At 34.1% G+C, this 21,933-nt stretch overlaps 5 protein-coding genes and 1 pseudogene across 5 annotated transcripts; 4 read left to right on the top strand and 2 right to left on the bottom strand.

Moving 5' to 3' along the window:
• Positions 1 to 616: 616 nt before the first annotated feature.
• Positions 617 to 2,051, top strand: LOC108848947 (putative serine/threonine-protein kinase). The gene has a single exon (XM_018622417.2). It carries the CDS (start codon positions 814 to 816, stop codon positions 1,915 to 1,917), a length of 1,104 nt encoding a protein of 367 aa, XP_018477919.1. The 5' UTR covers positions 617 to 813; the 3' UTR covers positions 1,918 to 2,051.
• A 6,327-nt stretch (positions 2,052 to 8,378) lies between these two features.
• LOC108849683 (WAT1-related protein At2g40900) lies at positions 8,379 to 10,768 on the top strand. The gene is made up of 7 exons (XM_018623272.2): positions 8,379 to 8,629; positions 8,714 to 8,776; positions 8,881 to 8,997; positions 9,115 to 9,340; positions 9,696 to 9,854; positions 9,954 to 10,105; positions 10,217 to 10,768. Exons 1-7 carry the CDS (start codon positions 8,442 to 8,444, stop codon positions 10,545 to 10,547), a joined length of 1,236 nt encoding a protein of 411 aa, XP_018478774.1. The 5' UTR covers positions 8,379 to 8,441; the 3' UTR covers positions 10,548 to 10,768.
• A 2,938-nt stretch (positions 10,769 to 13,706) lies between these two features.
• LOC108848401 (cytochrome P450 98A3) lies at positions 13,707 to 16,351 on the top strand. The gene is made up of 3 exons (XM_018621758.2): positions 13,707 to 14,322; positions 14,811 to 15,208; positions 15,473 to 16,351. Exons 1-3 carry the CDS (start codon positions 13,839 to 13,841, stop codon positions 16,115 to 16,117), a joined length of 1,527 nt encoding a protein of 508 aa, XP_018477260.1. The 5' UTR covers positions 13,707 to 13,838; the 3' UTR covers positions 16,118 to 16,351.
• A 123-nt stretch (positions 16,352 to 16,474) lies between these two features.
• LOC108848402 (cysteine proteinase inhibitor 3) lies at positions 16,475 to 17,155 on the bottom strand. Its single transcript, XM_018621759.2, has 2 exons — positions 16,905 to 17,155; positions 16,475 to 16,803 (listed from the first exon to the last, which is right to left on the bottom strand). Exons 1-2 carry the CDS (start codon positions 17,097 to 17,099, stop codon positions 16,621 to 16,623), a joined length of 378 nt encoding a protein of 125 aa, XP_018477261.1. The 5' UTR covers positions 17,100 to 17,155; the 3' UTR covers positions 16,475 to 16,620.
• A 1,391-nt stretch (positions 17,156 to 18,546) lies between these two features.
• LOC108851029 (phosphatidylinositol 4-kinase gamma 1-like) lies at positions 18,547 to 20,013 on the bottom strand (annotated as a pseudogene).
• Positions 20,014 to 20,234: 221 nt separating this feature from the next.
• LOC108852968 (nucleolin 1-like) lies at positions 20,235 to 21,641 on the top strand. Its single transcript, XM_018626436.2, has 5 exons — positions 20,235 to 20,413; positions 20,503 to 20,646; positions 20,736 to 20,909; positions 21,007 to 21,296; positions 21,389 to 21,641. The coding sequence occupies exons 1-5, from the start codon at positions 20,319 to 20,321 to the stop codon at positions 21,472 to 21,474; spliced, it is 789 nt and encodes a 262-aa protein (XP_018481938.1). The 5' UTR covers positions 20,235 to 20,318; the 3' UTR covers positions 21,475 to 21,641.
• Positions 21,642 to 21,933: the final 292 nt, after the last annotated feature.

The following is a 21,933-nucleotide window of genomic DNA, read 5'->3' as shown; positions in this document are numbered from 1 at the left end:
TTTATTAAAACAGAAACATTCTATTGGACGTAACATTTATTCTGTAAGTTTTTAAATTAAATACACCTTTATACTTTATAGTTAACCCTATATTAAATCACTATTGTTATTTTCTTTATACTACTATCCATGTTTCTAAACAATATACTTATTTTTTTATACTACTATCAATGTTTCCAAACAATATATTTTTTATACTACTATCAATGTTTCCAAACAATACAATAATTAATCTTAGTTATTTTATATCTATCATTTTCTCTTTAAAATTTTGTAGAAACGTCATAATTTCATAAATTGCAAAATAATGAACTTTAAAATTTGGATTATAAGATTACAAATTATGAAACAATTACAATTTAAATCAAATTAGATTACATATCGGTCATCCATCAGCTCAATCGGTTAGTCTCGGGTTTTAGTAATTTTTTTAATATGAATAATTTAAAAACCAAAATTGAATTGTCAGATCTCCGGATAAACCGGTATAATCACAATCGGGTTGAATTTAAAAAAACTGCTTTAAATGCAAAAATATTTTAAATATACAGTCTTTATAAATTACCAAAATATTTATTAAGTTATTAGTGAAATTTTTCATGGTAAAATATTCCGCGCGCGGATCAAGATCTAGTTTTAATTTTAAAGTTAATCATCAATCAATGAGTCGTACATTGACCAGAGAAAAAAAAAACGAGTCGCTGTTGAATTATCCTTCCTTCACCCCTCGCAATCAATGGCGCTGGTCATCTCTCTCCACAATAATCTCTCTCTCCGTTTCATACTTCATCTCTTCCACCAAACCACCGCCAAATGGATTACAGACTCCCAGCCATCATCGCCGCCTCGGCGACCTCCATCCTCATCTTACTCCTCCTCATCATCACCATCTTCCTCTGCCGTCGCCGCCACGCCATCCAAAACCACCCCCGCCGCGACCAAACCCACCAACAAAGAACCACCACTCCGAACTCATCCACAGCCCTCAACCCCGCCGTGAGCAGCGAAAGCACGAGCTTCGACCCATCCATCACCGAGATATCCATGTCCGAACTCTCCATAGCAACCAACAACTTCTCCTCTGATCTGATCGTCGGCGACGGGAGCTTCGGCTTGGTCTACCGCGCGAAGCTCGCGAACGGCCCCGTAGTAGCAGTCAAGAAACTCGACCGCGACGCTTTACAAGGACTCCGCGAGTTCACCGCCGAGATGGAAACCTTAAGTAGCTTACGTCACCCGAACATAGTTCGGATCTTGGGTTACTGCATCTCGGGACCGGACCGTGTCTTGATCTACGAGTTCTTGGAGAAAGGGAGCCTTGACTCTTGGCTTCACGAGAGCAACACGGTCAACGCTTCTTACGCGCTACCGTGGGCCACACGCTTGAGGATAGCGTACGATGTGGCCAAAGGCCTGGCTTACCTTCACGGTCTTCCTAAACCGATCATCCACAGAGATATTAAGTCCAGCAACGTGTTGCTTGACCCGGACTTCGGGGCCCATATAGCTGACTTTGGGCTGGCGCGTAGCATCGACGCGTCTATGTCTCATGTCTCCACGCAGGTGGCGGGGACCATGGGGTACATGCCTCCCGAGTATTGGGAAGGGAACACCGCGGCGACGGTGAAGACGGATGTGTATAGTTTTGGGGTTTTGATGTTGGAGATGGCGACACAGAGACGGCCTAACTGGCCGGTGGTTGTGGATGATGGGAAGGAGGTTGGGTTGGCCCAATGGGCTGTGATGTTAGAGGGGAAGAATAGGTATAATGAAATGGTTGAGGCGAGTTTTGTTGGTGAGATGGGTGTGGATGAGTATTTTGGGATTGCGAGTCTTTGTATAAAAGAGGCGAGTAGAGAACGGCCTACGATGAGTCAAGTTGTGAAGCTATTGGAAGAGGTTTTGGTGAGTGAGTGAATGAGTGATGTAGTTATTAGTTGATAGGTTAGATTTCAATATGATTGTATTTGTTGTGTTGTTTATAAAAAGTGAAGTTTGAGCAATGTAATAATTTGCAAAAAATAAAGAAAAATAAGAAATATATTGTGACATCTTAGTGTCATTATTGTAGGAATTTGATCTTGTTGGAACTTGAAAATGGAGATATTAGATTTTGTTGGGAGTTGAAAATGAAAGATTAGCTTGTCCTGTCTTCATCTAAGCAAACAATAGTATGCATATACATGTTTTGTGGTTACAGTAATGACAATAGTATCTTAGAGTTACCTTTGTTTGGTATTTGAAAAAGAAAATACAATGTATGGTCACTTGATTGAATACCGTTTAAGACGAAATTAATATTGAATGATGTTGTTTTAAGATTAGACTCCGAATATTTTGATAATTTAAATATATGTTGAAATGAAGCAAAACCTAAGTGCATATAAACTAACCAACAATTATCATGTGATACTGTAATTATAATTTTACCTTTTTTCCTCATCTCCATATGTTTGAATAGAGATGAATATACACACTGCAAAATCGCTAAAGTGCCATTTTCAACCAAAAAAAGAAAAAAAAAAGAAACAAAAGACAGAAAATTAGTGTTCAAAAAAACAAAAAAAAAAGACAGAAAACTTGGTGTAGGCCCAAAAGTTTGTGTGCGAAACGAAGTTGCTAGAGGCCAGAGGGTAATTAGATGACCATTTGATCTGTTGCCCTCTTTTCCCATTTCTCTTTACTACCCAAACACGCACCTGCACTTTTGACCCGCACTGGCCGCACCCACTTTATTTGATTCTTCTTTTTCTAATCAAATCATACGTTAAACCCACCCTAAAACATTTATTATCTTGAGTACAATATTTATGCCTATACGGTTATACATATACACACAAGTTTTTAGGTAGATATAGTCCGAACTTCTTTTGATATAGTTAACTTACCATTCCTCTATGGATCTACTATATACAATGCGCAGTGAGTGAACTTCAAGTTTTGCATTCTTAAAAGAATACATTAAGTTTGCCCAAAAAAAAAAAAGAATACATCAAATATTGCGTCAACCAATAGAGATATTTTATCTTTGATAAAGTAATCGTGACAGTTTTTTTTAAAAACAATGATTAAATATAAAATTACCAGAACAAATAAAAAGATAGAAAATGATGTGAAGATAGACACCCGACAGTGTTCATGGTTTAGCTCGAATTTGGTAGAAATATGCGAACCATATTGAAAGCTGAAAGTTATTTAATTATATTTTACGAATGATTTTGTACGTAAAAGAAGTTTGATACACTTTTTCAAAAAAAAAAAAAAAAAAGAAGTTTGATACATATGCCAGACTTTGTCAGATGGATTTTGTGTACAATTCCCCAATCGCAGAGACGTGAAATATTCGATTAGGTAACTAAATCATGATGCTCGACACGTGTTTCTGAGTCGATTTACGTGGAATCTACACATCCACATTCACATGCATATGACACAAAGTGCACCTTTTCATCTGTATTTACATTTTCAATTTGTTTCCTTATAACATGAAACTTTGATACGCAAGCAAGGGATGCTTACATTTTCAATTTGTTTCCTTTCTCAAAAAAAGCAAGGGATGCTAATCTTTGTAGGCACATTATGTTATCTGTTTAAGTTGATGATATATCAAAGTGCATATATTACTATGGTGAGTTCATTATAAACTTGTGCTCTTCTAAATTATTTGTTATAAACTTGGTGTGTTCTGTGTTGTGTATCCAGCATAGGAACCGATATAACACTTGTCATTTAGTCAAACCCCAATATTTCGAAACTAATATATAGACAAGTAAGCGTGAGACACGTGATTAGTTTAGGGAGCGAATTATTGAACTTAATTAATTAGTTTGAAATATAAAAATCTTATATATTAAAACAGAAGTCATGACTTCTTTCATGTGTGATATTTCATTTTGGACTATTTCTTAGAAAATCATTACATTTACTTATTTTATCATTTAATACTATAGTAAATATAATCACAAATATATCTTATTAATATCTTAACAAAATCTTTAATATACTATTTTTAAGGAAGGAGAATCCTAAATATGAAATTCAAAAATCTATATATAAGACCAATCAATTAATATAAATAAATATACCAACTGATTTATGAAAAATATTTCAACCTATTAATCTAATAATTATTAACAACATATATAATTATTTTGTAGGCCATTAATTATTTTGTAGGTCAGGTTATTAACAAAAAAATCGTATTTTATGCAATCATAATATATGATTACATACACATATAGTCGTGTACACTTTATGCAAGAATAAGATATCTTATATATTAAAACAGAAATCAATGACTTCTTTCATGTGTGATATTTCATTTTACACCATTTCTTAGAAAATAATCACATTTACTTATTTTATCATTTAGTACTATAGTAAATATAATCACAAATATATCTTATAGATTAAAACATAAGTCATGACTTCTTTCATGTGTGATATTTTATTTTGGACTATTTCTTAGAAAATCATCACATTTACTTATTTTATCATTTAATACTATATTAAATATAATCACAAATATATCTTATTAATATCTTAACAAAATCTTAATATACTATTTTTAAGGAAGGAGAATCCCAAATATGAAATTCAAAAATCTATATTTAAGACCAATCAATTAATATAAATAAATATACCAACTGATTTATGAAAAATATTTCAACCTATTAATCTAATAATTATTAACAACATATATAATTATTTTGTAGGCCATTAATTATTTTTTAGGTCAGGTTATTAACAAAAAAATCGTATTTTATGCAATCATAATATATGATTATATACACATATAATCGTGTACACTTTATGCAGCAATAAGATATCTTATATATTAAAACAGAAGTCATGACTTCTTTCATGTGTGCATTTTGGATCATTTCTTAGAAAATCATCGCATTTACTTATTTTATCATTTAATACTATAGTAAATATAATCACAAATATATCTTATTAATATCTTAACAAAATCTTTAATATACTATTTTTAAGGAAGGAAAATCCCAAATATGAAATTCAAAAATCTATATTTAAGACCAATCAATTAATATAAATAAATATACCAACTGATTTATGAAAAATATTTCAACCTATTAATCTAATAATTATTAACAACATATATAATTATTTTATAGGCCATTAATTATTTTGTAGGTCAGGTTATTAACAAAAAAATCGTATTTTATGCAATCATATTATATGATTATATACACATATAATCGTGTATACAGTGAAACCTCTGTAAATTAATAATGTTGGGACTACACCAAAACTATAAATTTTTATAAATTTATAGAGATTATTAATTTATGGAGATACTAATTGAACCAAAAACTCAATTTGGGACTATGAAATTATATTAATTAATAGAGATATTAATCTATCGATTATCAATTTAAAGAGGTTATACTGTACTTTATACAACAATAAGATATCTTCTATCTTATTAAAACAGGAACATTACAACTTTTTCTAGGTGGATTTTTAAAGATGGACCTCATATATTTAAATTAAATGTCTCATTCTTTATATATAATACGTACCATACTCTAACTTTGTATTGATGTATTTCCTTAAATACAATTCTTCTTTTTGTCCATATTCCATATATGATTGTTACATTTATTACATGTCGATTTAAATAAAATATATACTAAGAATACCAAAAATATTAATCGTTCTATAATTACCCTATACAATTCATTTTAAATTGATCAGTATATTTTCATTGGCCATATTAATTTTATTAGTACGAATAACATTAGGTAGATAAGTCATAGACACATACATAAAGATATGACTATTCTTATAACTATGTTGGGACTAATCTACTTTCTAAAACAAATAACACATAGCTTCATATATTGTATAGAATATAGTAATATTGTATAGTATTATATTTATACAGTAATACTAAAAACAAACCAAACTGAAATATAATATATATCAAAAATACTTTGAACCATTACACACAAAATATATTAGACCTCAGAGATCAAATTCATTTTAAAATTACGTAATAATTATTTTAAAAAAATTAAATTTCGTAATGTACAAAAAACATAAGTTTTATATAAAATTTTGTGTTACAATAAAAAGACACAACTCGCGATTGCAAAATGTTATTTTTACATACGAAAGACAGTTTTGATATTGTTCTTTAAATACAAAATTGAATATACAAACTCGATACTACATAAAACTAAATAATATAGAATACATTTTAAAAATAAAACCCGTGCGGGTGTGCATATGTTTATATAATATATAAATATATTATGTTATACATATTTTCATATAAATAATATCCCAATATAAGTTTTATATGATAAATGTTGGAAATACAAAATATATAGCACTATATATTTAAAATAATATAGAAAAAATTATTTTACGTCATCATAAAATTTAAAAATCAAATTTAGTAATTAAACACATTGCTTATTTAAACACATTAGCACACATTGTTATTTATCAAAATTTTATATTAATACACATTACGATCATGTATAATATTTAGTAAAAACAAAGATAAAAAAAATTTTACTCCCGCTCGGTCGAGTGGGTCATGATCTAGTTTATATTAAAAAAAATTCATGTGTTCTCACCATAGATATCTATAAACTAATGGGACCTAGTATAATACAATTGAATCTATATAATTAACCAAATTAAATATAAATTAACGAATTCGGAAGTACATAGACCTTCCTCCACTATTGTCCCTTAAACTGACATTAATGCATATTTTATAAAAGATAATGGGTGCTCAACTATATTATAAAAAAATATGTGAAGGTTTGAGACAAAACTGATAATAGATGCAATATCTAGGGATAAAATACTATATAAGACCACCTGCAATGGTAAAAAAACAACAATCCTTAGCACAAAAAAATATTATAAAATGATATGGATCCCACGATTTTTGGATTGTGTGCCATCAAAACCTCTTAAAATCCTTTGCTAAGGATTGTTTCATTGCTGAGTTTATCACTGTGCGCGGATCCCATCACCGCGTGGAGACCCGTGATTGACTCATTTTCCTTTTTTTTTAAAACTGAAAAGAAATAAAAATAATAAAAAATATAAAAAACTAACCTAGGAATTGGAGCCATGAGATTAACAATGGTGCTCTAAGAAAAGAATCCAATGAATTATTGCGAAGTGGTTAGTTTTTGTGTACGCATTAATTTAGTATTATGTGGTTCACATTTCGGATAAGCAGTTCTATGCTGATTGGGATCAACTATCAACAGGTGATATGTATTCAAACGCACTGACGTATATACACATTTGCACTCTCTTCTATATATCATAATAAAAGGAACCCACCACGGCACCGCATATATTCAGTTTAATTGATTTTATATCAAATTTTAGAAAACGTTGTCCAAATTTATTATGGGATTAAGAATGAAATTTCAGATAGAAATTGTAGTTTTGAGATATGGGTCCCAAGCTTAGATAGGATTGAATCCAATTGATTGTTGCAGCCACGTGCAGTTCACTTTGTCTGTGTTTCTTCATTGATTAAACCTCTTAGGATCGATCATTTGTGATCAGGAGTGTAGTAGGAGAGGTGTCCCCATACGTCACACTCCATATACGTATTATAACCCCATATTAGAATGAGTATCGTTTTGTAGTGGCTTGGTTGGTCGATTTGTCAAATTCCTATTATACATAAACCAACAAAAATATACTATAGATTCCTATTGTGTATAAACTTAAACCAAAGGTAACCTAATTTGTTTTAGCAGTATTGGTCCAGTAAAAAGTTTCTATAAATTCTTTTTGTCTACCACAACTCACAACCTTAAGACTGTTGCCAGTTATTTAACATCCATACATGATTAGTTAGGCCAATATAATAAATAATCTGATTTATGAAATATAATTACATTTGAATGTGCATATATATATATATATATATTGCATTTGCATGGGCTACTAACAATATATAAAACCATCTCGACTATATCCGTTATGCCTCTCCATCTGCAACTACAACCTAACACGAAAAAGTTTAGAAACATAATTTGTACCTACCGAATTAAACTAAACAACTTGTTTGTTACACATCAATCACACTATTAATCTCGAGTTTTAGTAGCCACGAGTTTTATTTACCTAATTAATATGACTGGTTTCATAAAGTCATATAAACCGAATATTTACATATAGAGTGTTCTATCCACTTACTTTAGAGATAATGAAATTCATGACACACAATTGTTACGACGTCATTATAAAGTAAATGAAATTTAATAACGTTAATAGAAAATAAAAAATGAAAAGAAGAAAGCAGAGAGCACTGAACAAATCCGAATATAAATACAAAGAACCTCTCACCACTTGGTTCTCAGGGAAAAGCACATTCTCCAAGTGTTTCTCTCCTATCTGTTCCTAACTCTCATTTGTCCTAACGAGTTGAGATGGGATTAAGGATGTCAGAATCAGCTAAACCATACTTTGCAATGGTTTGCCTTCAGTTTGGATACGCCGGTATGAACCTGGTCACTAAAACCGTCCTTGACCGTGGTATGAGCCATTACGTTCTTGTTACATACCGCAACGCTTTTGCCACAGCCGCGATAGCACCTTTCGCATTTCTCTCCGAAAGGTACAAAGATATTAGTAATCATCATAGGCAAACAGTAATGTTTCTTTTGATGCGTTTTGTAATATTTATTGGGGGATTGTGTAGGAAAGTGAGGTCAAAGATGACGTTTACAATATTCATGCACATATTTGTTCTTGCTCTCCTCGGGTTAGTCTTCTTAAACCATTTCAAAAACATTTCTGGTCTTGTTGAATGTGAGAATGAAGATTGTTACAACTATAAGGCTTACAAATATGATGTTATTCAAACAGGCCTGTGATTGATCAGAACCTATATTACATCGGTCTGAAGCTCACATCTCCGACGTTTTCCACGGCCGTCAGCAACATCATGCCCGCTATTACCTTTATCCTCGCCACTCTTTTCAGGTAAATACATAAATAGACGTGAAAGCAATATTTTATTTATATTGGCATACGTGGATATGCACCAATATAAATTATGAAATATTAATGTTTTACGTAAATACTTTGATAATGAAAAAGGATGGAGAAAGTGGAGATGAAAAAAGTAAGATGCCAAGTAAAAGTGGTGGGGATATTAGTGACAGTGGTTGGATCGGTATTGATGATATTTTACAAAGGTCCTTTCATCAGTTTCTTCCGATCTCAACTCACCACCGCCTCTTCGCCACTGGCCGGTGATTATCTTAAAGCCACGATCTTCCTCCTCATCGCGTCTCTCTCATGGGCGGCGTTCTTCATTCTTCAGGTATCATCTATTGATTCAATCTTAAAAATGTAGTTGGTGTTAAAATTTCGTGGGACTTGATTTTAGACTCTAAGATTGTGTGAATGTATATCTACAATAAACGCTTAGATTGGTCAATGATAAACCTAATTGTTTAGACTGATTATATCAAAGTATAATTTTATTTCCATTTCATTTGTTAGATCTTATTTTTTTCAGTTTATATAAACACGTTTTAAAATGAAGACAAAAAACATAATTGGATTAATATTCAAAAGAAAAGTTCTCTTACATCTCTTAATTATAGATAACACTTTGTTATAGAGTATTAAAAATGAATTTAACTACCTAAGGAGGTTATATGTTTTTCTGTTAGGCATCGACTTTGAAGAAATACTCAGCCCATCTCTCCTTATCAACCATCGTCTGTTTTATGGGAACAATGCAATCCTTAGCCCTGACCTTCATAATGGAACATAATCCTTCTGCTCTGAGCATCGGTTTTGATATGAACCTTTTGGCTTCTGCATATGCGGTCCGTTCTTTTTCTTTAATTTTAAAGCATATATGATACCAAGATCCATTCACAAATTAGGGATGAAGTTGATACTTATATATTTTGATTGGTTCACAGGGAATAATGTCATCGAGCATAGCTTACTACATTCAAGGACTTATGATGCAGCGAAAGGGGCCTGTCTTCGTCACTGCTTTTAACCCTCTTATCGTCGTCATTGTCTTGATAATGAGCTTCTTTGTTCTCGGCCAAGGAATCTATCGCGGAGGGTACATTAACAACAACGGGTTCATTATGATATATATATATATATATATATATACTTGGTTTAGTTTTTCCTTCTGTCGTGTTAATTAATTAAACTGAAATTTATATTTCAGGGTCATTGGAGTGATTGTCTTGACGGTGGGAGTCTATGTTGTATTATGGGGCAAGCACGTAGACGATGACGGTGAAGCAAGATGCAGTCAAGATAACACAATTTTAGAAGCCGTTAAGTGTTGTAGTGGAAATAATGGTGTCTCCATAATGCCGAAAATCAACGAAACTAATGAGGATGTTGAAACCGGGAAACTTAAGCCGGAAGAGAATGAATCACCGGTGGTGGTTGTGGTTTTTGGTTGTGAAAATGTGGACAACATTTCATGGTGCAAGTATATGGCTTTTTTTTTTGTTCGAGGCAAAGTTGGGAGAAGTGTGACATCTTTTTGATACTTGTTTTAAAACCTTCCTCGGCTTCCAAGGTTTTATTTATCATTTTTAACCTCTTAGAGTAAGGAAGGATTCCATGTACCATCCATTTTGATCTCTAACTAGCTATAAACTTATGTAAATCACTACTTTTGGTATTAATCCGCCACTACTACGTACCATTATGTTGTGGATTTAGTGAAGACTGAAGATACATAATAAAATTGTATTTCCTTTGTTTATATGTTTCATACAATTGTTGATCTACAAGCTTTCACTTATAAACCAATAAATGTATTAAATATTAGATGTCAAAAAGGTGTTAATTATTATTTTTATACGTACTTAAGAATGAAGATCACTAATCATAAAACTAAGCAATTTAATCAGATGAAAATTCAACTCGTGACTGTGATGACTTTCAATCTCTTTAAAAACAATGATTAAAATTCACAAATTTATTTAAAAGATATAATCTCTAAAAAAATTCACATGAAATATGATTTTAGAATAAAATAAAAACGCTCTATAGACTACACAATCATATTCTATAATAAATTAGATTTTACATTAAGCCATAGAAAAGCATGGAAGATAAAAAGTTAGGTCCTGTTCGTTTGCTGGTCGCTAGTGTCAGCGACTAATTTCAGCGACCAAACATTGTTCGTTTACTGGTCGTGGGTTCAGCGACCGATCGCAGCGACCAAACGCTAGCAACCAGCGATTAAAAATTTTAGACGCTAGAAATTCTAACGGTGGGATCAAAATCGTGAGATCAAATTTTTTTTTTAAAATGGTCGCTGAGATTGAACGCGCGATCTCCAAACAAACACTATCAGCGACATTAAGTCGTAGTCGCTGGTCGCTGGTCGCTGACTCTGGTCGCTGACGCTAGCGACCAGCAAACGAACAGGACCTAAGAAGATGAAGGAAATTGCTTTTGAGAAATTTGTACCCTATATTAATTGGCTAGGAAAGACAAATGCAACTGTTGGTCAAGTTTCCAAGTAGATTCATCATGAATTCCAACTCGAATGGCATTCAAATTAAAACATCAGTAGAAAGCTTACACAGGCCCAAAGGCTTTGGTAGTGTTTGGAATAAAATCATATAAACCCAAATAGAAACCCAATAAGAAACATATGAACTGAACCAGTCAAATCAATATATAAAGATCAATATATAAAGATTATATGACAAAGTTACATAATAGATTATATTTCGTGTCACAATTGGTATCAGATCTATATAATATGTATTGTTGATAAAATTAAATAAAAACTGCATGTCAGAGCTTCGCCAACCTTTCCTTAACAAATGAACATTCTTAACTCATTTCTATATTGGTTTCTATAATAATAATAATAATAATAATAATAATAATAATAATAAAGATGATGATAATAAGGATAATAATAATAATAATAATAATATATTACGACATTCCATATCTATTATAATTGAAAATATTTGTATATTTAAGAGAAGAATTAACATTTATCTATTTTTATTTAAATATAAAAACTATTATTTTTTAAGAATACATTCGAATAAATTCTGAATTTATCTATTTTAAATAAAAGAATATCAAAATACAATGGGAATGTAAAAAACATGTTAAACAACAATATATATGTTTGCTGAAAATAATTAAATTGTGAGAAGTTTGGCCAGGCATTCAACCCAAGAGCAAAGTAGGGTGTATATGTGTTAAAAAATAAAAATTAAATAACACTTGCGTCTTAACATAATGAATGATTGAACCCACCTATAATGAACATAATAACAAAAATTTCACACAGTCTTTTAAAGAAAAAATACGCAAAAGTTAATAAATTTTAAGTCTCACTGAAAATACCCACCTACTCATCTGTCCCACTTAACATGCAACACCGAATCCTTGCCCCCTTTTTGGTTTAGAAACCAAAGCCACATAATTTTCTCTGATTGATTATAATATGATCTCATACATACATTCGAGGTGAACTCACTAATTTCTGTTGTTGAAAATTCTATCGGCAGAAGAAAAAAACAAAGGTTAGTCTGTAACCTTTATCTATCGCACGCAGCTGTCTGGTTGAATCGCACCAACCCTCTCCTTTTTTTTCTGAAACTCCGCACCAACCCTCTCTACTTCATGTGATTGCCAATAAAGCTGACGTGTTCCTCACACCAACCTCGAAACTAAAGCTTCTGACACTTCCCCACTCGCTAACAAAACGTTTGTGCTGACGGTCTTATCTTATGTAGGGAGAGACGAGGAAATATTTATTACCGGTGGACCACTGATCAAACTAATGCCTTATAATTTGGGATAGAGAACATGATTAGAATCATAGTGATGGCAGCGGATGGAGGATTACAATACTAGTTTAGTGTGGATCAGACTTTGCTATTTTAGAAGAAGATAGATACTTGGAAGGAAGCTGACTATGATTCTACCTTTAATAAGAAAATATGTTTGCAGTATGTCCATTCCCTAGTTTTTATTGTTAACGTGCGTGTCCTTATTAATTAACATCTAGCTGACATGCATGTATTTGAACATTCAGTAATGCTTGATATTCAAATAAATACATTTGTTGACAGTAACATTTTACATTGTATACATAATACATTTGAAAAACGAATTTTCCATAAACTATCTAATTCCATTGACAAATTTTGAAAGATATTAGTGTAGTAATGAGACAAAACAAAAAGACATTTTCCTTGCCGCAAGAATATTTTATTAGTGAATATAAACACTACTATTTCACAAATTATAATGAAAAGTTGAACAAATAATCATGAAAAGTTGTTAAGAAAAAAAGCTGGTAAATGGATTTCATTCACCTCAATTCTCTTGAGAAAATAACCAGTGAAATCCAAAGCAATGGTTTTTTGCACACACAAAAAAAAGAAATCCAAAGCAATGACCTTTTCTCTGAAAATTTTCCTTAGTTGTATAAACTACCGATCTTAACAAGAAGTAAAAAATTTGTGTAGATTTTTCCACTTCTGTTTTTTTTTTTAAAAAGGTTATATTCTATGCCAACTTTCGCCTAACATAATCAATAATGGACATCATCCACTTTTGTTTATGCCGTAAACTTTGCGATTTAATTCCATATATAAGTCGATAAGAAGATAATTTGTTTGCTAAAAGCTTAATATTTCCCAATTTTTATTTTTAAAATAAACAATATAAATCGGTTCACCAACCCCCTCCCTAATATAACTCAAAGTCTCGACCACATCTATCAAGAATCCTAGAAGTGAATTCAATCTATATTTTTTCTCCTTTTTACTAATAGTTTACTGACCAATCCCATGTCGTGGTTCCTTATAGCGGCGGCGACACTTGCCGCCGTCGTCTCTTACAAGCTGATCCAACGGCTAAGATTCAAGTTCCCACCAGGCCCACGTCCCAAGCCTATCGTCGGTAACCTCAACGACATAAAACCGGTCCGGTTCAGATGCTACTATGAGTGGGCTCAAGCCTATGGACCAATCATATCGGTTTGGATCGGTTCTATTTTAAACGTGGTCGTATCTAGCGCCGAGCTAGCCAAAGAAGTTCTCAAAGAGCATGACCAAAAGCTCGCCGACCGTCACCGGAACAGATCAACGGAAGCATTCAGCCGCAACGGACAGGATCTTATATGGGCAGATTATGGTCCCCACTACGTGAAAGTGAGAAAAGTTTGCACGCTTGAGCTCTTCACACCTAAACGACTCGAGTCACTCAGACCTATACGTGAAGATGAAGTCACTGCCATGGTTGAGTCCGTCTTCAGAGACTGTAACGTTCCTGGTACGTCAACAATATCATTTTAGCTCAATCTTTCAAACAAAAGACTTACCATAAATTTATGAATCTGATTTATATTAATAAATAATCTAATTATGCTAATTTATTTTTGATATTAATAATGATTCATCACCACTTCTAACTTTCGTATGTATGAGAAATGAATTTGAAATAGTTCAATTATATCGTTCTTAGTTAATGTATTTTAACATTTTTACTAAAATCTAGTTTTACTGGGTCAATGGTTATTTAAGACATACAAATTCAATGTTGTTCAAAGAATTCTAAACAATTTAACTTATATTTTTTCTTCAAAATATTGCATATATCCTTTAGATTCTTAAAAATATTATATTTGAATATTTTCATAAACTTTAAAATATGAATAGACTCTTTAAATTTTTTACAAGTTAAATTTTGTTATTTTTTTTCAAATCAACTCACTGGTCACTGCACATAAACTTATGATGTCCAATATATTCCGTCCTCAGAAAATAAAACGAAAGGATTACAATTGAGGAAGTACTTAGGAGCTGTGGCGTTCAACAACATAACGCGGCTAGCGTTCGGGAAGCGTTTTGTGAACGCGGAAGGTGTGATGGACGAGCAAGGGCTTGAGTTCAAGGCCATAGTATCCAACGGTCTGAAGTTAGGTGCTTCACTGTCGATAGCTGAACACATCCCCTGGCTCCGGTGGATGTTTCCCGCGGATGAGAAGGCGTTTTCTAAGCACGGAGCTCGTAGGGACCTCCTCACGCGAGCTATCATGGAGGAGCACACTTTGGCACGTCAAAAGTCTAGTGGAGCAAAACAGCATTTCGTTGATGCCTTGCTTACGTTGAAGGATCAGTATGATCTTAGCGAAGACACCATCATTGGTCTTCTATGGGTGCGTTTTATTGTTTTATAAGAACTTAAATTGAGACACATTTTGAATCTTTTGGCTTGTATGGTTGCTAGGACGGTGACACAACAATTAATTAGTGTTGTAACCATAATTTTTATATTAGAATTTTCGCGGTCCTACAATTGTTAGATCGTTTTTAGCGTCTTAACCAATTTGATTGCACCAAAACAAAACAACCATTTAGATACTTTGATTAATGTAGGTTTCTTGTTTCTCACGTTACGTAAATGGGGTGTGTGTGTGCAGGATATGATCACCGCGGGGATGGACACGGCAGCTATAACAGCAGAATGGGGCATGGCGGAAATGATCAAGAATCCAAGAGTACAACAAAAAGTGCAAGAAGAATTCGACCGTGTAATCGGACGTGACCGGGTCCTAACCGAGCTAGACTTCTCACGCTTACCTTACTTGCAATGCGTGGTCAAAGAATCATTCAGACTCCACCCTCCAACGCCTTTAATGCTACCTCACCGATCCAACGCAGACGTCAAGATAGGAGGCTACGACATTCCCAAAGGATCAAACGTCCATGTGAATGTTTGGGCGGTGGCTAGAGACCCGACCGTATGGGAAAATCCATTGGAGTTTAGACCGGAGAGGTTCTTGGAAGAAGATGTCGACATGAAAGGTCATGACTTTAGGCTGCTTCCATTTGGAGCAGGAAGACGGGTTTGTCCCGATGCACAGCTTGGTATCAACCTGGTGACGTCGATGATGAGTCATTTGCTTCATCATTTCGTTTGGACACCGCCTCAAGGCACTAAACCAGAGGAGATTGACATGTCTGAAAACCCTGGACTAGTTACTTACATGCGTGTTCCTGTTCAAGCTGTTGCAACGCCTCGGTTGCCTTCTGAACTTTATAAACGCGTGCCTTTCGATATGTAACCGTCTCTCTGGTCCACATCCTGCTGCTGCTAGTGATGCTGATGGCCTTGTTGTTTTTCTTTGTATGCATGTCTCTTTTGTGGTTTATCATTGAAAACTTTTGATGAGGTTAGCTGTTTCACTTGTTTTAAACTTTTTAAGGATAAGCAAAGAAACAGCTTATTTCTCATTGTAATAACAAACAGAAAGCCAGCCAATATGCATAAGCAAATATAAGCGTAGGCGTTGGTGCTATTGTGCTTCTATTTCAAAACCCGATAAAAACTATATTTTTTGGTATTAGCACATACTGATTCCAGACCACAAAAACGATTTAAGGCCTAAAGCACAAACTCCTAATTAACGAACAAAAAAAAGTAACAAGAAACTAGAAGAGGTTCCTTGATAACATTAACTTCAGGTTTAGTCTTACACACACTGGTATGAAACCAAGCTATCTCAGACTTATTTATTATAGAGATTTTAAGAGAAACATTTAGATTACCCTTTGATCAAGTGAATGTTCAAAAGGATGATTCCTTAAACTCCTCTAACTTCTTGAAGTTCTTCCATGGCTTCACCCAAACTTTGGCTTCGAAGTTCTTGGCCTGGCCACCTTCGTTTCCTTCTAGAGTTAAGTAGTACATGATCCCTGAAACAACCTGTTCTCTTGCTTTAACAATCTTCTTGAACTCAAGAACCTTGTTCTGCACTTACCCGACAAGAAAAGAAAAAATAAACTTAAATCAGACAAAGTTTCTTGTTTCAATATGGAATCCATTATCAGAAAACAGAGAGAATCGAAAACCTCTCTGTTGTTATGTTCTTGAATAGCAAATCGAGTGAGACTCTCGATCTCTCCACTGTTCTGGTTTCCTCTTAGATCATGAATGCCTCCTGGTAGCATCATGCTTTTCTCTTCTGATCTGCAACTCCCTGTTCCACAGAGAAGAAGGGTAGCAATCAAGAACGTAACAGAGACGGAAGCTTTTGATGATTCCATTGTTCGAATAGAAACTAATTGTGTCTTGCCGTCTCGGATTCACAAGTTTGTGGCCTTGCCGGTCTCTTTACGTTGCTTGACGATTAAGGAAAGAAAGTGACAAGTGTCACTAGCTGAGAGGATGAGTGATTCCTACTTTAAGAAACAAAAGACGGCAAGATGTGGGCTTCGAACAAACGAAAACGGTGTGCAGTGTTTCAGTTTGTTGTCTTCTCACCATCCAGTGATTGGCTCCACTTTGCTTCGTTCTTCCCTCTTCCATCTTGACCTTGACAAGTTCCACAGATCTCTTTATGGTATCTATCGCTCGTTACATGTGTTGGCAACTTTTTGGAAGGAGAAGACCGTCGCTGGATGGAGGAGTGGAGTCTTTTGGAGATTTCTTCCTACTAATGATTTGTAGTGGTTCTTTCTTCGAATATCCCCTTCTTATTAATCAAAAAGCATTTTTAAAGAGTAACCTTAAATGTGTAAGTTATTTACATGAGTGTCATGCTGACGTATCAGCACCATATTCACTCTCAGCTCATATATAAAATTACCATTGATTCACTAGATAAATTACAAAGAAATGTCATTGTGGTACCACTCGAATTTCCTCATATACATTATAGTTCAAAATGAATAATTGGACGATTTCGTGTAAAAAGGAAAGTCAAAGATATGTCCGATTTCATCATTTCATGTTTAAGGAAAGTCGAAGATCATTACTATTTTTCTTAATTCTATTTTCCATTAACTCATTCCATGATTTCCTTTTCTATCAAAATATATTGCCATATATAAGGTTACCATAGATCATTGCCGTATAATGTATTACGCAATTATGTAGTATAATGTTGTAAAATCTAATATTTGTGTTTTTTTCAATGCAAGATGTATCAGAAGCCATTTTATTAAAAGTAAACTAAACAATTTTTATAATGTATCAGAAGCCATATAATGTATCAGAAGCCATTTTATTATAACCGTATTTAATATATGAAAACTGCAATAAATTTTAAACTAATTTAGTATGTTATTTAATATAACCGTAATTTATGCCAAATCCTCCACAGAAATGGTTATCATTTTAAGTTTATACTATACACTTAATATTTGGTCAAATATCGTATTGAATATTGTTTCCTATATTAGGTTCGAAAATATAGTACTAACCAAATTTTGGAAGGCGATAATGCGTGTAGTTAAATATAGTAATAGCGTAAATTTTGGGTAAACTACTCAATATTTGTTTCTGGTAATTCTTGTGTGCCTAAACCCTAAGTTACCTGACTATATATGACTTTCTAAACTCATTTACTCAGCATCATTACCAACCAAGTTCGAACCGGTATGCAATCTAACAAAAAATAAGTTCTATGCACTCAATATCTGAGTTGAAACATTTCAAAGGTGAAAAAGAGATGTAAAAAGTTTTTGGAAGCAATACTAGGCTAAAGGTGTATAAACTTTTATAATATTTTTTCATGGATGCAAAAATAAGTTTTTTTTTAGTTTATTGCAATATGTTCTATATCAACTTAACCCTGTCTGGAGCAGAGACTTATGTTTGGAAAGATGTGTGGCTTCCCACTAACCCACCTCGGCCAGCGATCCCACGAGATGGAAACACTGAAACTGGTCTAATGGTTCACCATCTTATTGACTTTGAACGGAAGGAATGGAACATTGATCTTGTGCAGGAACTAGTGGCAGCTGTCGATGTCCCGAGAATCTTATCACTTAAAGTAAGCCGCACGGGTCGAAGAGATGATTATACGTGGAGCCATACGAACTCGGGGAACTACACCGTACGCTCAGGATATGATGTCGCAGTAAAGCAGAGGAAGCAAGGCGAGAATGAAGCCATGATGGAGCCAAGTACTACGGAGATAAGTGGTCTCTTGCTCCTCTTGGTGTTTCCTCTCTTCTTTTCTTTTGCATGTGGTCCTTTGGGAGCCAAAGGTGGTTTAGATACATGAATGATCTTTGAGATCTCCACTTCGTTTCCTTTGTCAACTACAGTTGCTTTTGCTTTGGTGCAAAGGGTCTCCAAGATACTGAAACTATCTTCACCGCTAGCGAAATCTCGAGTCATCTTCTCACCTATCTCTGCAAGACAAAGCCCTGAAGCTGCTGCTTGTTTCAAGAACACCGTGCATACTATAAGGACACGTATAGCAGATTCAGGCAAAGAGTGTAGTTCATTTCTAAGAAGCTCCGCGTCTTTGAAAGGATCTAGATTAGATATATACTCCAGCTCAGTTACAGCGAATGGAACCAAAGCTTGAGACTAGTTAAGCCATTCAAAGTAAGGATCATCTAGGCACTCAGGGAGGCAGAGACTATGATCTATAAGGACAAGCTCAGCGGTCCCAGCTCCCTTGTCTTGTTCACTTCTCTTCACCAACATCTTCCCTGCGTGTCTGTCAAGGTTCAAGACTCTCACATCAAGTATACGTATCCTATAAACCGAACCAACCGTGAAGCTTCCTGGACTTAACTCTCCGGCTTCAAAATCATTACACACAAATCTCTGCAAGGAAGTAACCTTATAGGACATGGAGGAGAAGCCATCGCTGACGTGGAAAGGAACATGTGAGATACTAACCAAAGCTGTTGGTGGAACACTGGAGAAGCCTTGGTAGTCAAGTAAGTAATCAGCTAACTCTCTTACACCAGTTTCACCAACAGAAATAGAATGTTGCATACCAGGTTGCCCTAGCCTAAACTTACAGACTTTTTAGGGTTGTTTAAAGCTAAAGGCTCCTCCCAAGCCACTTGGTAAAGGCATAGGCTGAGCTCCGGAGACAATAGCCATTGTCACCTCAGCCACAAGGGCACCAACGGTGGGTAGTCTTGTGTTTGTGTATACTTTCTCGACCGAGATCATCAATTCGATTTGGATAGTAGTGCGAGCAAGAAGCCTTTAATCTTCTCTTAAATATTTTGGACTTATATATGTTGGAGATAATTTTGAAGTTAACTTGGTGAAGAAGTTACACAAGTCCTAACCAAAGTAGGAAAGTTTTCATTAAAAAAAAAATAGGAAAGTTTTCATTAAAAAAAAAAGGAAAGCTAGTTCCTAAGAGTTTAGGAAACTTTAATCTCTATATAGTATTGCATACCTTTGAGTTTTGAGATTGAGTTTGTGTGCTTCAGTTTTGAGTTTCTTTAGCTAATAAAAAAGGAAGCATATCGTAAAGCGGGCGGCTTAGGGTTATTTGCCTCTTCACCATGGACGCGTACGACATCCTGAGATCCGAGAGGGAAGAGTTCGAGAGTGAAGCTGCTGAAAAAGCCTTTGCCGACAGGATCAGTGGCAAGCCCCGGTAATTAAATTCTTTTATTTATTTATTTGTTTGTTTGTTTGGGGATACTTGTCGTGTATGTTAATTGTTAACTGTTGGTATCTTTCTAGAGCTTTGATTTCTGTGGCGGGATACAACCCTAATCTGCCTGAGGATGATATCAAGAAGGAACTGATTGATCTCTTCAGTTCATGTGGCGACGTTACAAGGGTTATTGTTCCCAAAGACCCTGATCATAGCCCTAATCTCGACAGGTTTGTGCGTCTCTTGATATATTTTGCATTGTTAATTTCTTGCCGCTAAGCTAAAAAAACAGGGTGTTTTTGTTTGTTTGTCTTAAAAGACGTGCTTTAGTTATTCTTTTCGGAGATGGGGCAGAAGAGAAGGCCTTGCAACTTAATGGAACTGATGTTGGAGGATGGAATGCTCTTGTTAAGGTTGAATCGGATGAAGAAGATGAGGAGGCAGCACGCTATAGATCCTCTCTGATTAACGAACTAATGAATGACCCAAAATTGTAAGATGAGTTAGCTCTTTTTTTTTTTTTTGGGTATAATCATCTTATGTATTGTTTGTCGTTAAGATAACTCATTTGCTAAAATTAACTGCTGCAGTTGGTATGGCGTTTCGGTTAGGGGATATGACACTAACCTCCCTGTAGACGAAGTCGAGACGGTTTTGAAAGAAGTTTTCTCTGATTGTGGGGAGATAACTCATGTTTTTGTCGATACTCTCGACAAGCTGACTAATGTCTATTTTTCCCTACAAGAAGGAGAAGCTAGGGCGCTGGCTCTTCATGGAACTAATGTGGGAGGATTCAAGTTAGATATTTCTCGCGTAGCTTCAGTCCTAAGTAACCGTCCCCTTGGCAACGGTGAAATTGGTTTGGGCTATACTGTCCCAGGTAAGCACATGAATTTTCTTTTTTTTGTTTCTAATTGATTCTTCGATTTCAATGTAAAACAAACTTCTCATGAATTCTTGTCTTTATTGTAGCTCATATGATTGAGTTTGCCAACAAGAAGGACGACGAGATCGAGGACAAGGTCATGGCTTTCAAGAAGCAGAGGAGGCTTATCTAGAAATTTCTCTTTCTCTCAAGAAGCTCTATCTTTGGTGTTTAATAATAATATAAATCGTGTGAATGATAATACAATGCAACCTTGGGGCTTTCTTACTTACGTTTAATCTCAAAGCTCACATTATGTATGTACGATGAGCCATTTGTGCTTTCTTACTTTATGTTTAATCTCAAAGCTCAACTAATTCGATTTGGTTAGGTAGACACAAGCATCATCTCCACATTGCCTAATAACATTAACAATAATAAAAAATAGTTTGAGACTCATAGTGTTGGATTTAAAATGAGAGAATTATTTTTCCAAACCCAAAAAATAAACATATATTGTCCCATTATGGTATAATTATCTTACAAATATTTATTGATATATGCATTATCAATTCAATGAACATCATAACTAAATAATTGTTTATATATACATTCAAATATGTATTTTTATTAATGTATTCGTTTATATGTA

Source organism: Raphanus sativus, chromosome 4 (assembly GCF_000801105.2).
Source record: "Raphanus sativus cultivar WK10039 chromosome 4, ASM80110v3, whole genome shotgun sequence".
NCBI lineage: Eukaryota > Viridiplantae > Streptophyta > Magnoliopsida > Brassicales > Brassicaceae > Raphanus > Raphanus sativus.
This window is presented reverse-complemented; position numbering and strand designations above follow the sequence as displayed.

What these genes read in the sequence shown, in the direction of transcription:
- LOC108848401 (XM_018621758.2), top strand. Translation starts at nt 13,839, where the DNA reads ATGTCGTGGTTCCTTATAGCGGCGGCGACACTTGCCGCCGTCGTCTCT. An exon ending in CAGAGACTGTAACGTTCCTG is followed by an intron (nt 14,323 to 14,810) that starts GTACGTCAACAA and finishes TTCCGTCCTCAG; the next exon opens with AAAATAAAACGAAAGGATTA. An exon ending in CCATCATTGGTCTTCTATGG is followed by an intron (nt 15,209 to 15,472) that starts GTGCGTTTTATT and finishes GTGTGTGTGCAG; the next exon opens with GATATGATCACCGCGGGGAT.
- LOC108848402 (XM_018621759.2), bottom strand. Translation starts at nt 17,099, where the DNA reads ATGGAATCATCAAAAGCTTCCGTCTCTGTTACGTTCTTGATTGCTACC. An exon ending in AAGAACATAACAACAGAGAG is followed by an intron (nt 16,804 to 16,904) that starts GTTTTCGATTCT and finishes GGGTAAGTGCAG; the next exon opens with AACAAGGTTCTTGAGTTCAA.
- LOC108848947 (XM_018622417.2), top strand. Translation starts at nt 814, where the DNA reads ATGGATTACAGACTCCCAGCCATCATCGCCGCCTCGGCGACCTCCATC.
- LOC108852968 (XM_018626436.2), top strand. Translation starts at nt 20,319, where the DNA reads ATGGACGCGTACGACATCCTGAGATCCGAGAGGGAAGAGTTCGAGAGT. An exon ending in CATAGCCCTAATCTCGACAG is followed by an intron (nt 20,647 to 20,735) that starts GTTTGTGCGTCT and finishes TTGTCTTAAAAG; the next exon opens with ACGTGCTTTAGTTATTCTTT. An exon ending in CTAATGAATGACCCAAAATT is followed by an intron (nt 20,910 to 21,006) that starts GTAAGATGAGTT and finishes TAACTGCTGCAG; the next exon opens with TTGGTATGGCGTTTCGGTTA.
- LOC108849683 (XM_018623272.2), top strand. Translation starts at nt 8,442, where the DNA reads ATGGGATTAAGGATGTCAGAATCAGCTAAACCATACTTTGCAATGGTT. An exon ending in TTTGTTCTTGCTCTCCTCGG is followed by an intron (nt 8,777 to 8,880) that starts GTTAGTCTTCTT and finishes TTATTCAAACAG; the next exon opens with GCCTGTGATTGATCAGAACC. An exon ending in ATCCTCGCCACTCTTTTCAG is followed by an intron (nt 8,998 to 9,114) that starts GTAAATACATAA and finishes ATAATGAAAAAG; the next exon opens with GATGGAGAAAGTGGAGATGA.